At 44.6% G+C, this 17608-nt stretch overlaps 1 protein-coding gene across 1 annotated transcript in view; it reads left to right on the forward strand.

Moving 5' to 3' along the window:
* The window catches only part of SORCS3 (sortilin related VPS10 domain containing receptor 3), a 650006-nt gene that overhangs the window by 188302 nt on the left and 444096 nt on the right, over positions 1 to 17608 (forward strand). Inside the window, exon 2 of the mRNA XM_052660938.1 lies at positions 6443 to 6510. Coding sequence (XP_052516898.1) covers positions 6443 to 6510 — 68 coding nt within the window. The remainder of the gene's footprint in view (positions 1 to 6442; positions 6511 to 17608) is intronic.

Here is a 17608-nt window from a genome sequence, read left to right on the forward strand (position 1 = left end):
ATGTGTCAGGTGTTGTGCGAGGCATTGGGGATGCAAAATTGAATGAGACCTGACTTGTGACCTCAAAGAGGTCACAATCTAACAGATGAGACATATGGAGATGTCACATTAATCCAATTTGATAAAAACTATAAGAGATGTATGAGCAAATGTTCTTCCAGAGATTATGTCTGATGCTAATTTAAGGTTATATGTGCCTGTACACAGGAGCTTTTATTTAGGTGGCTTTACTACTCTGTGTGTGTGTCTGTGTGTAGCTTATATTAAGAGAGAGGTGCTATTTACTCATGAATAATTCCAATTTATTTTAATTTCTCATCTGTCTAAAATCCCCCTAGGATTATAGCCTGTTGGTCACAAAGGAAATTTTTTTAATTTATTTTTTTAATTAAAGGATAATTGCTTTACAGAATTTTGTTGTTTTCTGTCAAACCTCAACATGAATCAGCCATAGGTATACATATGTCCCCTCCCTTGACAAAGCATATTTGGCAAACCTGGGTCTCTCAACAATTTGTCTTGTCATTTCATTACACATCTCTGTTTCCTATTTCTTTCTCCAAAAACAAAGAAAACAAAAGTTACTTTCATCTGTGGGCCTTGAGCTCTGGCTCTTTCTCTGATTCCCTGTGTTCAGCAGGTGTCTGATTCACATAAGAGGAGCTCAGTAAATATTTGTGGAATTCATGATTGAGTGATAAACTCTTTGAGGGCAGGAATGTGTTCTCTGCTCAGTTTGCCTGCTCATTGCCTTACACACAAAAAGGTCACATAAACATTTGCTAAATGGAGGATGCATCGTATTAGAGCAGAACAAGCATGGGTGGCAGAGTCTCATAGCCCTGGGTGGGAATGCTGGCTTGGGCCCTTGCTAGTTGTGCACATTGGGGAGCAGACTGCTTAACTCTTAGGACTCACTTTCCTCATCTGTAAAATGGAGTGCTAACTATATTATGTCTTCTCAGTCTCAACAGTTTGTTGTGAGAATTGAGAAGCACCCAGTGTAGTATTTAGCACAGAGCAATGGTTCGGTTAATCTTTGTTCCCTGCTTTTTCTTCTTTGAATTGGACTGGCACCTCTCATCTGGGGACACCTGCTGGAGAGGAGTCATGTCAAGCTTTGCCTTGGACCCCAGGCTAGCTCCTCCATCCTTCTTCATCTATCCACTGGTGATTATTTGGTCACACTCACTTCTTTCTGATCTGAGTCCTCTCCCAGGTAGCCTGGGGCTTGTTAGTGGGTTTTCTGCATCTGCTTTCAGTTTTCTTCCCTGGTGATTCCCTTCTCAGAGCCTTTGGAAGGCTTTGATTGGTGAGAGAAGCAAGGATTTGGTGGGCTTTTTTTCAGTCTTGGTTTTCTTTGCTAGGCACAGGATATGTTGGGCTAAAGGTTACATTATCATCTCTTCATAAGTTTATTCTTGTCCTTCTTTGCTGGCTCCAGGGAAAAGGAAGCTTCCGGTCCTAATTCTCTGTGTTTGGACTTTTCCTCTGGAGGAATGCCTGGGTGATTTTGTTGGGAAGCATCATCCTCATGCATCTCCTATGACCTGTTTTCTTTGTAAAATTCAGCTCAGTTTAAAGGTAGACTGCTTTTCTAGATCAGGAATCCACCACACTGGAAGGCAGTGTCACTGCAGCCCGAACCTGGGAGAGGAATCATGGTGTGATGGAGTCTTTCTCAAAGCTTGGTCCTCTAATAGCCACAGGAAGATTTCTGGGTCCTCCCCAAGACTCACCAAGTCAGACTTGCAGGGAATCTTCATTTAGCAGGCTCCCCAGTGACAGTTAGGCTCCAACTTTGCTCATAATGTGGGAGGAATAGTGCCCTGGGCCCTTGACCAAGGCCACACACTGTTGGAACTTTAACTTGAGTCACTTTGTCTCTCTTTGTCTGTTTCCTCATCTGTAAAACAGGGATAATAGACTGGATTGACACCATCCCCTTCTGAAGACTATGCTTTACAGCTAAGACACCATTATCTTTCACTGACTCAAAAATAATGATCTTTGGGAACCTTTGATGTACTGAGCCTGTCTCTTGGGAGACAGAGTAGAAAACGTGAAACCCGCCTCACGGTGTTCAGAATCGAGCTGGGAAGGCAGATCCTGTGACATCCAGAAACTATCTAGATAGTGTTTAACTCTGTGGCAAATTATGTAATGCAATTTTGAATGTAATAGGACTTCAGGCTACTTGAGGAAGATGGATCCTGAGCTGTTTCTTGAACAAAGGTAGGCACGTTCAGGCAGTAATGAAAGGACTGTTCACAGGCAATGACACAACAAGACAGCAGGAAAGAAGGAAAGCAGAGATGTGAGAATGGGTTTCCTTATCTGCAGCACCTTGGGGACTTGGATTGTTAAAGCAGAGGGCAGTTTCTTGCCATCCATGGAAAAGTGCCTGGAGACAGTATGTGAGTCAGACTGTAGGGTGCCTTACATACCAGGTAAGGAATCCGGATTTCAGCCTTAGGCAGAGGATCCAGTAAAGGCTTCTAACCAAAAAAGTATGTGTATTAAGAGCAAAATTGAAACTATCTATTATGAAGGCAGAAATTAAATTCATGGAGTTGTGGAAGGATGTGTTTATTTGGATCCTCTGAGAAGCAGACACCAAAAAGAAATTAGATATGTAAGAAACATAATAAAGACTGAGAAGATGGTGGGAGGAAAGGAGAGTGGTCTAAGCACTGGGTAAAAATGCTGATAGAATGAGAACAGCTCTGGGTTCTTAGAAGGGTTCTCAGTTGTTTGTTAGACCCTCTATTAAGTAGTAGGACTCTTATCCTCAACATCTCTTTTTTCTCCCCTTATGGGCTTTGCACTTTCTGGAAATTGCTTGGTGCCCCAGAAAGCCTGATATTGGAAGACACTGATGTAGTCTGACTTGCTCCGGCAGACACTAAAGGGGTTCTGACCTGTTTCTAGAAGAACATAGTTTTGGGTTTCTCCAGAATTTGGGATGGTCTACACGTAGCACTCATGTTTTACCTGCTAAGTCACTTCAGTCGTGTCTGACTCTGTATGACCCCAAAGACAGCAGCCCACCAGGCTCCCCCGTCCCTGGGACTCTCCAGGCAAGAACACTGGAGTGGGTTGCCGTTTCCTTCTCCAATGCATGAAAGTGAAAAGTGAAAGGGAAGTCGCTCGGTCGTGTCCGACTCTTCACGACCCCATGGACTCTTCGCAGCCCACCAGGCTCCTCCATCCATGGGATTTTCCAGCCAAGATTACTGGAGTGGGGTACCATTGCCTTCTCCACATGTTTTACCTAGTGACTGTGAAAGAATGATTTCATCAATGCAAGCAGTAAAATGAAGAGAAATCTGGTGTGTATGCATTTGAATTAATTTAACAAATAGGAATTATTGGCACATTGCTAGGCATTTGGTTGGAGAAGGTTTGGACAAATCCTGTCTCCATTAGCCCCTGAATTTAACAGATGAGGAAGCAAATGGGAAGGGCATGGAGTGCAATACTTTGCATAGGATACATGCTCCTTGCTTGTTGGAGAAGACTCTTGAGAGTCCCTTGGACTGCAAGGAGATCCAACCAATCCATTCTGAAGGAGATCAGCTCTGGGATTTCTTTGGAAGGAATGATGCTAAAGCTGAAACTCCAGTACTTTGGCCACCTCATGAGAAGAGTTGACTCATTGGAAAAGACTCTGATGCTGGGAGAGATTGGGGACAGGAGGAGAAGGGGACGACAGAGGATGAGATGGCTGGATGGCATCACTGACTCAATGGACGTGAGTCTGAGTGAACTCCGGGAGTTGGTGATGGACGGGGAGGCCTGGCGTGCTGCGATTCATGGGGTTGCAAAGAGTCGGACACGACTGAGCGACTGAACTGAACTGAACTTAACTGAACTGAATAGTGTAATAGAGTGGGGGCGTGTGCAGCCCTTAGCACAAGGCTGCTGCTGGGTGCCATTACCTCAAGACACATTACCAGGCAACGGTTAGTTATCTAATTACCAGAAGACCTGTGGGAGGTTAGAGTGGCAGTTAGAGGTCCCGCTTAGCCATTGGTCAGCACCACAGTTGGCCCCTCCCCCGAGCAAGCATCTGTCAATGAGCGACTCTTGGTGGTTCTGCTCTGCCATTGGTTAGCACCACAGTGGGCCCCGCCCACAAGTGGCCAGTTGTCAATGAGCGAACTTTAGTGGGTCATTCAGCCAACTGTCAGTGGAATGGTGGTCCTCAGGTGGAGAGTGAGGTAAGAGTTGGATCCAGCCTTCTCCCTTAGAGCCTGCCAGCGCTCCTGGTTGCCGGTCAGCAGGGAAGCTGGGGGGGTCCTAGGGAACAGCCTTGGAGCTGTGTCTTGCAGGGCTCCAGAGCCCTTGCTGGGGACACCCATTGGCCTCATCCCAGGCCTTGAGGTGACCATGAACCCGCTCCCCCGTCTCCACCTTTGTGACATAATGGCAGCCGCTGTCCACATTGGATGCAGTCTACAGGACCTGCCCCCACCATTGGGGTTGCCTGAGGAGCCAGAGGATCAGTTGGGTTATGGGTGCCTGGCTCCTTCAGCAATGAAAGCTGGGCAGGGTCTGGGGACCTGGCCCTGAGGGAGTTGCTAACTGAGGTCTGCCTCTTAGCCAGGACCCGGACCTCAGAGGGCAAAAGCTGTGCCGTTTCTTGTCAGAACAGAGAATAACTTTCATTTGGTAGAGATTTACAGGAACGTCATTACCTGACTGTGACCTGACCTCAAGAACAAAGGATCCAACACCAGAAAGTCTGCCACAGCTAACCACACCCCTCCTTCACCTTTGCTAGAAAAGCTAGGTTTTGCTGAAAGCTTTCGGCGAGTTCAGAGTTTTAAGGGCATAAACCACCTATCTCCTTGCAGGGCCCTGCAGTAAACCTTTCTCTGCTCCAAACTCAGGTTATTTGGTATGTTTGGCCCCATTGTGTGTCGGCCACACAAACTTGCGTTTTTGGTACCAATAGGTAAGGTGATTTGGTAGATTCTACTGTTCTTAAAATAGTTGCATCTTTGATGTTCTTCTTGGCTTGGCTGTTTCTTTCCAACCTACGACTCCTCATCACAGGACAAAATCTGGGAAGAGACATAAAGAACCCTCCAGTCATAACCTTGCAGAGAAGTTGAAGTTTCCAAGTCAGGTTTTACAGGGACTCTCTCTGACCCATAAATGGGACATATCCTTGCCTCTAATTTTTTCTTAGTTTACATAAAAGAGATGGAAATGGTGCTGACCGACCCCATGGGGTGCTGGATGAGAATAAATCTCAAAATGAGTGTCTTGTAGTTGGTTAAATGCCATAAAAATGTTCAATATAATGGCTGATTATTTTTCTTTAATCTTAAACGGATACCTAGCATGCAAGAGTCCCATCTTGGTAGCAGAAATTCATTATCTTGGAAAGAGTTTAATGGCTGCTGTGCAAATGAACTGGAGGAAGTTAAATTGTGGAATGGGAAGGAGTTGAGAAAAGTGAAATGAGTTGTGCATTAAATTTAGATAAACACAATTATGTGTAACTGGATTATCACGTGTGCAGGCAGGCACTGTATATTAGGCACCTGTGTTTTGATTAAAATAGATTCAGGTGCATGCACTTTGCATCCTTGTAGATATGGGATTGTGCCTTAGCCACCGTCCAGGCACATGAGGGGGCAGCAGGGAAATGGCTGAGATCCAAGTCCTCAGCTCTAAACGTTTAAAGGGACTGGGAGTAGTCTGGCCAATAAAAGTTCATTTCAGAAAACTGCTGACCCTTTTACGGGCTGTCCAGCTGTTTGTTGTGTGCAGTTTTCTTCTGGGTTTCTTTTTACTGGAGTCAGGAGAGTGGTCCTGGAGTCCAGTGGAGTCTAATGTCTGCTTGGATGGGACACAGAGAAAGACAGATGGCATCAGAGAGCGTTGGTGGCTGGGCTTGCCTGTTGTTCGAGATTTTATGGTTGTGAGGTGCTAGCGGTGGGGTGGGAACATGAAATCTCTTTGAACCCGTCTGTAGACAGACAGAATCAGGCCCAGTTCTTTCTTACCCTTTTAGGTCCACGTCTGTAAGTCAGAGTCATCTCTAGATCAAAGGCAAGCCCATCCTCTGATCTCTGGGTGGCCATCTGAGTGAACAGAGCTAGCCAGCCTGTGCCTGACCTTGAAGGAGGACAGATGTGGGGAAACAACTGTAGATATCCAGTTAATTCCTGTTGCCACGTTTTATTTCAAGTGCAAAGCACTGTCAGGATTAAAATAAATGCTACCAGTTATGAGGTAGCATTAAGTTAATAATTTTTCCCCCATGCTTGATCCTATAATACCCCTCAACTCAACGGATAAATTCTAAGTTCTCCTCTGGGTGATTTGAGATGCAGTGAATATTGTTGCACAAACTAAAGTTGACTTCCTCTTTTTTTTTTCCCCTTCTCATTCCTCTCCTGTGCCCTTCTCCGCATCCCTCTCTCAGGTTATACTTATCCTGACGAAGCTGTATGACTTCAACCTGGGGAGCGTGACAGAGAGCTCACTTTGGAGGTAAGTGGCTTAGAGGTCCTTCACTAGCTTCTCTGGCTGGGCTCACGTGAGAAACACCAACTGAGCTGCTGGAGAGCATGTTTTGAAAGGAGCAGAAGATGCTCCTCCTGGATGCCCACTTTAATGCCCTGGTGGCAATGATGGCCTCCATCTGTGAATTCCTTAGCACTCTGCTGATCTTGCTTGGGGCCTGTCACACATTCTCCTTGGCGTTGTGTTGCTTCTGCATTCATGCTGTGTCTCCTTTGGCTCAACAAACATGAATGAAAGATAGATCAGAGCATGTCTGATGCAAGAGGAGACTGTGGATAAGGGAGCCTGATATAGGAAGGATGCTAGCCTTGGCGTGAGTCTCGGCCTAAGGACTGTTTCTCATTGTCCTTTGCTGTGACTCTTGAGAAGCCTGTGCTTCTGGGCATAAACACACATGAGAATTGGATCTGTGTGATGACTTTTGTGGTCCCTAGCCTTCCTGGACTTCTTCTTTCATAAAATAATATTAAAAATATATTTTATAACTACATTGGAGTAAAAACAAATATATTAATATTGTATATTAAAACCTGTTTTCAGCCTAACATGCTCATTCTTTGGTTTTGACTTTAAAAGAAATGACAGCATTTTTGTGAACCTTAGGCTCTATGTCTCTGTGCCTGTTGAATAAATCAGCCCTGACAGGAAGCTGGGATGGGGAGAAGGATGTGAGTGGATTAAGTCAGAGAGGGCTTTAAGGAAGCCTTGAACCTGACAGTTTCTCTGGACAGGAGACACCACACACTCACCCTTGCATACATCTCCTCACATGCCAGTTTGCTATTCCAGCCATGCTGCTGGCAGTCACCCAGGGCCCCAGTGAGTTTCATCAGCCTTTCTGAGTCGGCGCTTCATGCTCTGCTTATTACATCCGTGGGCCTCAAGAGGGCTGTGTGTCTATCCTGTTTACTCTGTCATTTGTAAACACTAGAGAGAACATGGTCACAAAAGGCCATTCACTTGGTGGTGTCTTTCATCCCAGCGCCTGTCCTGAGGGTTTCTGAGGTCTTGGAGCAGAGGGCTCTGGGGCATGAGTATCTGTGAACCTGGCTGCTTCTTTATCTAACCTGTTTGCAGAGGACCAGCCAGGAGCCTCTCTCTTGGGAGGGGAGCAGTCGAAGCATCTATTAAATATTTAGGGGTTAATTGCTCATATCGGTGGGGCCTGCCTCCATTTGCACAGGATGTCCAAAACCTAATTTGGTGCTCAGTGGAAATTGGCAGAGGTAGAAGTAACCAGGCTGCCTCTCGTAGATGAAAGCATGCCTGTTTCCACTCACACAGGACTCCTGGGGAACGAGAGCCTCAGAAACCATCCCCTCAGGCCCTATCACAGTGATGCTGTGGTGATCCTTTAAGCCTGACTCCAGTGCTGTCTGCTTGGTGCAAATAATGAAATAAGCCAGAAAATCCTGTCCTTATAGTGAGAGACAGCTATACCTGGCAGCCCATATCATATTTCAGGAAAGGTTTGGTAGTTCTAAGGGTGAACCAGGCAAAGCCAGGAGCCAAGGCCAGATGCTTAATGCTGGAGGCCCAGTAAGTGACAGAGTGTGTGCCCCATGGACATAAGAGTCAGTATATTCACTAATGTGTGTCAAGGACAGCAGATGGCCGAATGGCCCTAAGGGCACCCTGATGTCCCATTGCTAGGATTCAAAATCTAGCTTGTCCTCCCAAAGAGCTCTGTGGCTTTGGGCACTTTATCTAACTTCTCTGGATCAGTTTTTGGGGATGCTGGAATCAAGGACCACAGACTGAGTGGCTGCAAACTGCAGAAATGTGTTCTCTTTCAGTCTGGAGGCCAGAAGTCTGCAATCAAGGTGTCTTTGGGGCCCCCTCCCTCTGGAGGCTCTAGAGAGAATCCTTCATCACCTCCTTCAGCCTCTGGTTCCTGTCAGCATTCCCTGGGCTGCGGTATTCCCCTCTCTGTCTTCTCCTCTTCTGTCCCTTAGAAGGACACTTGCCATTGGATTTAGGGGCCAGCCCCATAATCCAGGATGCTCTCATTTTCAGATTCTTAGCTTAATTACATCTGCAGAGATGCTCTTTCAAGGATAATTCCATTGCAGGTTCTGGGGGTTAGGACATATTTTGATAGGGGCACTGCCATTCCACCCACTTTGCTTATAAATCTCAGTTTCTCTGAATGTAAATTGGAGACAGTACAAATCCCACTTTTGCTCCAGCCACATTGTCCTCGCTGTTCTTCGGACAAGCCAGCATCTTCCTCAGGACCCTTCCACTCGGCTTTTTCCTGGGTCTGAGCTCCTTCCTCTCTGCTCACCTCATCAGTAAGGCCTTAGTCTCAGGACTTGGCATTTCATCACTGGGCTGCATTTTCCTCCCTGGAGCCTGTCACCCTCTAGCTGCTAAATATTTACTTATTGATTTATTTATATTCAACCTAACACCTACTAACATCTAAGCTTGTAAAGATAGAATTTTTTTTTTTCATTTTGCTTTAGTGCTGTATCCTCAATACCTCAAATAGTATCTGGCACAGAGGAGGCACTTAATAAATGTTTGCTTGATGAATAAATTCATGGATGGATTGTAAGGACTAAATGAAATATTAAATGTGCAAACATTTAGGACAGTTACATGTGGAGAGGACTCAGTTAATTGTAATAATTAATGATTATTGTAACCCTGTGTATTTGTATAGTTTTGTTTGTAAGAATCCACTAATGCAGGGATCCATGGGATGGGAACTATAAGTGCATGCACAGGGTTGTATTCTGTGCTGTCTAGGAATTATCACAGACCTTCCAGGGTGTTAATAGGGGGATAGGGAGGGGAGAACCGTGATTTATGATGTTTTTCCTCATGCTGACTAGGGAGGGGGAATTGGAATAGCAGTTTCTACCTAGTTGGAGATGTGATTTTGCAAGAAAGATTCTCTGAATGGCTACTGGAGTGATGGGTGAGCTACAGTTTGGCAAATGGAAGGTGGAAAAATGTCCCTCGCACAGGGCAAAGGCCAGGCAAAGCAAGGCTGTAGGAGATAAGGGGACCAGGAAGGAGGCAGGGAGAGCAGCTGAGTGCTGGACTAGGTAGGGAGGAGCGTCGGAGGACTCATCAGGTTCACAGGAGGGGCCGAACCAAAGAGGGTTACTTAGCATAGGCTGTAGATAACAGGGTATATATGGTGTGACCTTTCAGGGATTTGAAACAAGCTGGTAGATGTTATAGGCATTCCCTATGGGTACGCATTATGTGAGTATGTATTTGTGTTATCCAGAGGGTTCACAGGTCTGATAAAACCCAGCTTAGGAACCCCTGCAGAGAGGACAATTGAGGAAAGGGACTGATCCTAAACTTTGTGGAAACTTTCCAACTTCCTGGGCCCTCACCAGGTGTCTTCTTGCTTCTTATTGTTATCCTTATCCCTAAAGATCCGTGCCCCTATCCTCTTTTCTCTACTGTTAGTGATGTATTTTTCAGTTAGAGCCTAGAGCACTATGATCTTCCTTACTAATACAGTGAGCAGAGAAAAGAAACAAAATTAAACACAAACCTTTTTATTTCTGTGATTTGGTCCAACATGCTTAACTAAGTTGAAATTGAATTTGGTGATTCTTCTTCAATTTTCTGTACAGCAGAGGCGCCTGGAGCAGCAGCTGTCATGACAAGATGACGCGCCCTGCCAGGTTGCAGTATGACATAATTATTTGTCTCACTGAATTAATAATTCAGAAGCCATCTACTTCTGAATAGACAAAAGGCTGTTTAAAAGCAGTCTGTAGCATAGTGGTAGCGTGTGTCCTTGGTGACACCCTTTTTGGAACTCCTAGGTGCCAGTAACTGGGGGTGGTCAAAATATTTTCTCTCCACCAGCACAAGAATGGGTGCATAAATTGGTCATTTAGCACAACCATCTGTTGGCATCCTTTAGTCAAAGGACATTTTACATATGGAGTGTCAAGCCTGTAGAATTAATGAGGCTGGGGAGTGACTTTTTACAAAGACCCAGGGATTTGTTTTTAGGGTGTTTTCAGTCCGCAGTGTGTCAAGCCTGGAGGTTGTCCATCCGTCAGGAGTGATACTAGAGACCTACTCTATCAGACTTTATAGAGGCCAGACCCAAGGAGGAGCAATGAGTCCAGATCAGGAGGCTCAGATCTAATCAGCTTCCTCCTCATCAAGGTAATTAAAAGTGAAGCCCTGGGACTGATGGCCACATTCCTCCACTGAGCCACTGAGTCATCTTGAACACATTCGTTCCTCTCTGTGCCTCTGTTTCCTTATCTGGACCATGAAGGTTGTATCCACACCTACCACATACAGTTGTTTTGAAATTTCATTGAAATGAACTATGTCAACTGCCTTGAAACATACCTGCCCTGCAGCACCTATGCATGGGAGGTGCTCAGAGAGAGTTAGTTGTCATCGTACGATCTGCAACTTGAGCTGCTTCTCTCTATGAGTTCCTATACCTGAGCTGTCTTGTTCTATCTTTCGCGAGAAACTTGAGAGTCGGGTATCACTGGGCTCAATTTGCAGATGGGAACATTGAGCACTGCAGAGGTTAAACAATGTGCCCCAGATTGTGAAACTAAGAAGTAGGGGGAATCCTACTGAACCCTGAGCCTGTGCTTAGTCCACCCTGTGTGCTGGCTCTGGTGCTGGGCAAGAGTGGGTTCATGGACTCCTCCAGAATAAGATAATTTTTTATGAGTAGAAGATTGGGGTGATATGGAAAGTGGAAGAGGGAGAAGTTCCCAGAGTGGGAAAATTGCCCTCGAGTGGTTGGGCTGGGATTTCAACTTCTAGGCTAAAATATTCCTTCTGTAATTGAGATGGATGCTCTCTAGTCCAGCACTGTCTGATTAGAAATATATAGGAGCCACATAATTTCCCAGCAGTCAATAATGTGAAAAGAAACAGTGGAGCTTAATTTTACTAATAAATTTTCTTTAACCTAGTTATATAGAACTGTCATTTCAATAGACAATCAATAAAATTATTAATGGGCAATTTTGCATTAGATTTTTGTAATAAGTCTTTGAAATTGAATGGGCATATCTCAATTTTACATACAAAATGCAGCTACAGTTTGTTTAATAGTTAAATATGGCTGTTGTATACCATAGTGCCCAGTAGAGGTCTAGTAATCTCTCTTTCAAATATTATCAGTTCATTGGGTGAGGTGGGGGAGGGGGGCGGGAAACTTTTTTCACTATAGAAATGCATGTCTGTTTCATCAAAGGACAAAAGGTAAAAACTTCCACCTGTTCTGGAAGGAAATTATTTTATAATGTTATGATACTTGGAATATGGGCAATGTCAAGGGCTAACCTGATCCATATTAAAACTCTGATCATTTAAAATGAAACGAGGGCTGTGGAAACCTGTCCACAGAAACAGAAAACTTGTCACCAGAACTCCTAGGTCTTTGAACTGTGATTCTTGGTAATTCTGAAATAATCATGGCTATTGACCGTAGAGTCGAAGAGACTTGGGGTGAGAAAGGATCATAGCAAACATTCTCCTTGAGCCCCAGAGTCTCATCATTTCAAAGATAAGGACGTGAGTTCAGGGAAAGGAAGACACTTTGGCTGAGTTTCTTGGATAAGAAGTCTAAGAGTGTTCCCTGGCTCCTCTATTATGCAGAGCGAAGTAAGTCAGAAAGAAAAACACCAATACAGTATATTAACGCATATATATGAAATTTAGAAAGATGGTAACGATGACCCTATATGCAAGACAGCAAAGAGACACAGATGTATAGAACAGTCTTTTGGACTCTGTGGGAGAGGCAAGGATGGGATGATTTGAGAGAATAGCATTGAAAGGTGTATATTATCATATGTGAAATAGATCTCCAGACCAGGTTCGATGCATGAGACAGGGTGCTCAGGGCTGGTCCACTGGGATGACCCTGAGGGATGGGATGGGGAGGGAGGTGGGAAGGAGGGTCAGGGTGGGGAACACATGTACACCCATGGCTGATTCATGTGAATGTAAGGCAGAAACCACCACTATATTGTAATTAGCCTCCAATTAAAAATAAAGAGGGTTCCCTGGCTCCTGATCTCCTTCCATGAACACACACATCCCCTAAATGGAAACTCTGGAACTGGATAGACAGCCCTCTTCTTTTTTCTTTCTTTTTTTTTAATTGGAGAAGATTCTTGAGAGTCCCTTGGACTGCAAGGAGATCCAACCAGTCCATTCTGAAGGAGATCAACCCTGGGATTTCTTTGGAAGGAATGATGCTAAAGCTGAAGCTCCAGTACTTTGGCCACCTCATGCGAAGGGTTGACTCATTGGAAAAGACTCTGATGCTGGGAGGGATTAGGGGCAGGAGGAGAAGGGGACGACCGAGGATGAGATGGCTGGATGTCATCACTGACTCGATGGACGTGAGTCTGAGTGAACTCCGGGAGTTGGTTATGGACAAAGAGGCCTGGCGTGCTGCGATTCATGGGGTCGCAAAGAGTTGGACACGACTGAGCGACTGAAATGAACTGAACTGAACTGATAGTTGATTTATAATGTTGTGTTAATTTCTAATGTATAACAAAGTGACTTGGTTTTATGTGTATATGTATATCTCCTTTTTCACACTCTTTTTCATTATGGTGTGTCAAAGGATATTGACTATAATTCCCGTGCTATATATATGACCTTGTTGTTTATTCTATGTATAATAGTTTACATCTGCTAACCTGAAATCCCACTCCATCACTCTCCTCCCTCCTTTTTCTCCCCCTTGGCAACCAAAAGTTTGTTCTCTCAAGTTTGTGAGTCTGTTTAGAGAGTCTTCACGTCTCCTCCATTGTCAACTGAGAATAGACCATTGTTGTATGGTGTGCAGGCATCACACATCCAGAGACTGGTCGTATTCTCACTTATCCCTATGACAGTGGCATGCAGCACATGCTTTGGTGTCTTCTCATGCCCTTCTGCACACGTGGGTCTGTGCATCTGTGCTGAGCTTGGTGGCATTCCTGGTCCTTGATTTGGGAGCAAGGGTGCCACTTTTCTTTGGAAGTGGTCCCTGTGAAAAGACTGATTAAGCCACTGCTTGAGGTTTTTGAGTCTTTAGTTTTGAATATAAGTCATGGTAGGGATTTATGTTTTGGACTGGCAAATTGCTTCTTGGACTCAGTTCTCCATGTCCTAAACATTAACACTTGGATTGATAAACCCATTGCCCTCTCCTCAAACAATTTGCTCTTAAGGTCCCATTTTATGGAGGTAGATGAGCTAGCAGCCAATCCCCCAGCTTCCATTTATCCATCCCAAGCACTAGTCTCTGGCAAAGGTCTGTGAGTGGCCAGCTTCTGATTGGGTGTGAGGTCCCCACATGAGCTTTCATCTAGAATTCCTATTGGATTAGGGGTCCTCACAGAGCTAAACAAATTTGCAGTTTTCTGAGCATAAGAAGAACCAAGAGTCCTTTGCAGTAGATGGTCCCCTGGTATTGCTATTTCCCCTCAGTTTCCTCTTCCCCTCTTACTCCATTTCATCCACCGCCCCCCCCCCCCCCCCGCCCCCCGGCAGTGTGAGAATTAATATGCTCGTGGAAAAGCAGCAAGGATGCTCAGGCCTTCCTCCTATATGCTTGGTCTTGGGGCCCACACAGCAAGGGGACTTCAGATCAAGGGGCTCCTGGTTAGGGGTTTACGTGCCCACTTCCTGGGCACATCCTCCTGGATGCCTTCCCTCTCCTTCCTCCCTGGGCCGGGTGCCTCTCCTCTGCTTCCCACTAATGTCTCATCCTTACACTGTGTTCCCAGCCTGGGAGCCTCTTGAGACCAGGGACCAGTGCCCTTTCTGTTTCTGGATCTACACTGCCAGCACTTGGGCTACACTAAATAAAGGCTGAAAGAACTGAACTGACGTTCCAATTGCCCCAAACCAATCCCAGCCCCAGCCTTGCCTTGTCCTGTTGCTCTCCTTGTATTGAGTTGTCTTATGCCCCCTGCCACTGGGGAATCCTGTGACTCTTCATCTGCTTTGCAAGCTGTTGTCTGGACCATTTATTTCCTCCTCTAATTGTTCTGTCAGTGACCTTTCTGGGGGATGTGTTTTTTTTTTTTTTTAATAGAAAGTGGAGACCTTTGGATTTATTAATTTTTTTGTTTGCCAAGAAAACTCTGATAATAATTGCCACGACTTCCCAGAAGTTATTAGTTTACAAATTTTAATGACACTCATGATTTATTTATGTACTTCCCTCCCTCTACATCTGTTCATCCCAATTCCTTAGTGGAATTCCTGCTGAATCTGAGTGAATTAATGGAAACAAAACTGCAGAGTGGAATGACATTTTTTTTTCTAGGCTGTTAATTAAAAGCTTTCCATCCTATTCGCTAGGCTTTTCATATGTGAGGTCCTGAAGACTGGGTGGATACAGGCTGTGAAATCCTCCCTCTAGAACTGGGGCCTTTTTCTGTTTGTTTTCAGTGGTAATGAATCTGGTGAAAACTCCTGTATTGGTCACAGAGCATTCAACTGAACAGATATTAACTGAGCATTCTTTATGTAAGCAGCCCTCTGCTTATTGCTGGGGGATGCGGAATAAGTATGTTGTGATTGCTATTCTCAAGGAATGTTTAGTTCGGTTGAAAGATAAGATTAATGCATACAGGGAACAGTGTCAGGCATATGCAAGTATATATAGGTACATGCAAAACACATTGTATTCTGTGATGAGTGGCCCTACTGCAGAAGTACTTATATTTTTATTATTATCACACCTCACTGTATGAGGATGTAAAGCAATTCTAGGAATGAATTAGAGGAATGATCAATGCTGTTCATATGTTTTGTTTTGCTGTTTAATATAAAACGTCTTATTTCTCCATTCAGTTCCATTCAGTTCATTTGCTCGGTCATGCCTGACTCTTTGTGACCCCATGAACCACAGCACGCCAGGCCTCCCTGTCCATCACCAACTCCCAGAGTCCACCCAAACCCGTGTCCATTGAGTTGGTGATGCCATCCAACCATCTCATCCTCTCTCATCCCCATCTCTTCCTGCCCTCAATCTTTCCCAGCATCAGGGTCTTTTCAAATGAGTCAGTTCTTCACATCAGGTGGCCAAAGTATTTGAGTTTCAGCTTCAGCATCAGTCCTTCCAATGAACACCCAGGACTGATCTCCTTTAGGATGAACTGGTTGGATCTCCTTGCAGTCTAAGGGACTCTCAAGAGTCTTCTCCAACACCACAGTTCAAAAGCATCAGTTCTTTGGCGCTCAGCTTTCTTTATAGTCCAACTCTCACATCCATACATGGCCACTGGAAAAGCCATAGCCTTGACTAGATGGACCTTTGTGGACAAAGTAATGTCTCTGCTTTTGAATATGCTATCTAGGTTGGTCATAACTTTCCTTCCAAGGAGTGTCTTTTAATTTCATGGTTGCAGTCACCATCTGCAGTGATTTTGGAGCCCATAAAAATAGTCAGCCACTGTTTCCATGGTTTCCCCATCTGTTTGCCATGAAGTGATGGGACTGTATGCCATGATCTTAGTATTCTGAATGTTGAGCTTTAAGCCAATTTTTTCACTCTCCTCTTTCACTTTCATTAAGAGGCCCTTTAGTTCTTCTTCACTTTCAATTAAACTAAACTTCTCCATTAGGATACGAAACTTTTAAGAGGAAAGACTGCTTCATATGAGAACTAGTGATTCCCCTAGTTCTCAGAAACACCTGGTCACAGATGGGATAGTGCATGTGTAGTGGCTAAAGGTTCTGATTTCACATTGCCTGGTTATGAATTTGAGATCTACTGCTTGCTAACTGTACCACCTTGAGCAATGTCTTCATTTCTCTCTGTCTAGGTTTACTTATCTGTATAGTAAGATGACAGTAAGACAGATCTCATGGAAGCTTTGTGAGGATTCAGTGAGATAATGCATGGAATGCAAAAAATGCGTATTATTTAGTTAGTACTTTATGTAGTAATTATTGTTTGTTTGTAGGCCCATATCCTCCTAGCCCAGCAGCTTCTACCAGCTCCAGAGGACAGTTGTGCTAATATTTTTTAGGAGATTGGGGTGCAGGACATGCTTAGAATCCTAAGCATGTGGTGCCTGGAAATGTTACATTTCTTTTGAGAGAATGTTCTGGAGTCTTTTCCTTCAGATATTTATTTGTGCTTGGCACAAGGGGGAAGGTTAATATATTTATTGGTTTTTCTACATCAGCTATTGCTGCTGATTTGGGGTATAGGATGCAAAGCACAATCTGATTTAAGTTCCCTTAACATAGTGTTGAGTTAACTCATCCATTGCTGGTTATTTTTTTTTTACTGCAACTATTGGGGGGATATAAGCCTCTTGAAGCGCTTTCTTACCTCCTACGTAGTTAATATGGAAGGCATTCTGGGGTCATCCGGTTTCTCAATTTGGTGTATCCTCAGCATTACTTGTGGACTGTGTTAAAAATCTAGATTCCTGGCCCCTAACCAAGGGATTCCAGTTTGGTAAAGCTGGAGGTTACTCAGGATGTATACTTTTAAAAGCCCCATGATTGTTTTTGATTTTCAGGTAGGACTGGGAGCCACTGAGCTCAGAGGAAGCTTGGGTTCTAGGACTGTCTCAGTTGCTAATTCAGTTCAGTTCAGTTCAGTCGCTCAGTCGTGTCCGATTCTTTGCGACCCCATAAATCGCAGCACGCCAGGCCTCCCTGTCCATTACCAACTCCTGGAGTTCACTCAGACTCAGTTCCAATGAGTCGGTGATGCCATCCAGCCATCTCATCCACTGTTGTCCCCTTTCCTCCTGCCCCCAATCCCTCCCAGCATCACAGTCTTTTCCAATGAGTCAACTCTTTGCATGAGGTGGCCAAAGTACTGCAGTTTCAGCTTTAGCATCATTCCTTCCAAAGAACACCAGGGCTGATCTCCTTTAGAATGGATTGGTTGGATCTCCTTGCAGTACAAGGGACTCTCAAGAGCCTTCTCCAACACCACAGTTCAAAAGCATCAATTCTTCTGCGCTCACCTTTCTTCACAGTCCAACTCTCACATCCATACATGACCACAGGAAAAACCATAGCCTTGACTAGACGGACCTTTGTTGGCAAAGTAATGTCTCTGATTTTCAAT

Source organism: Budorcas taxicolor, chromosome 23 (assembly GCF_023091745.1).
Source record: "Budorcas taxicolor isolate Tak-1 chromosome 23, Takin1.1, whole genome shotgun sequence".
In the NCBI taxonomy this organism is placed as follows: Eukaryota; Metazoa; Chordata; class Mammalia; order Artiodactyla; family Bovidae; genus Budorcas; species Budorcas taxicolor.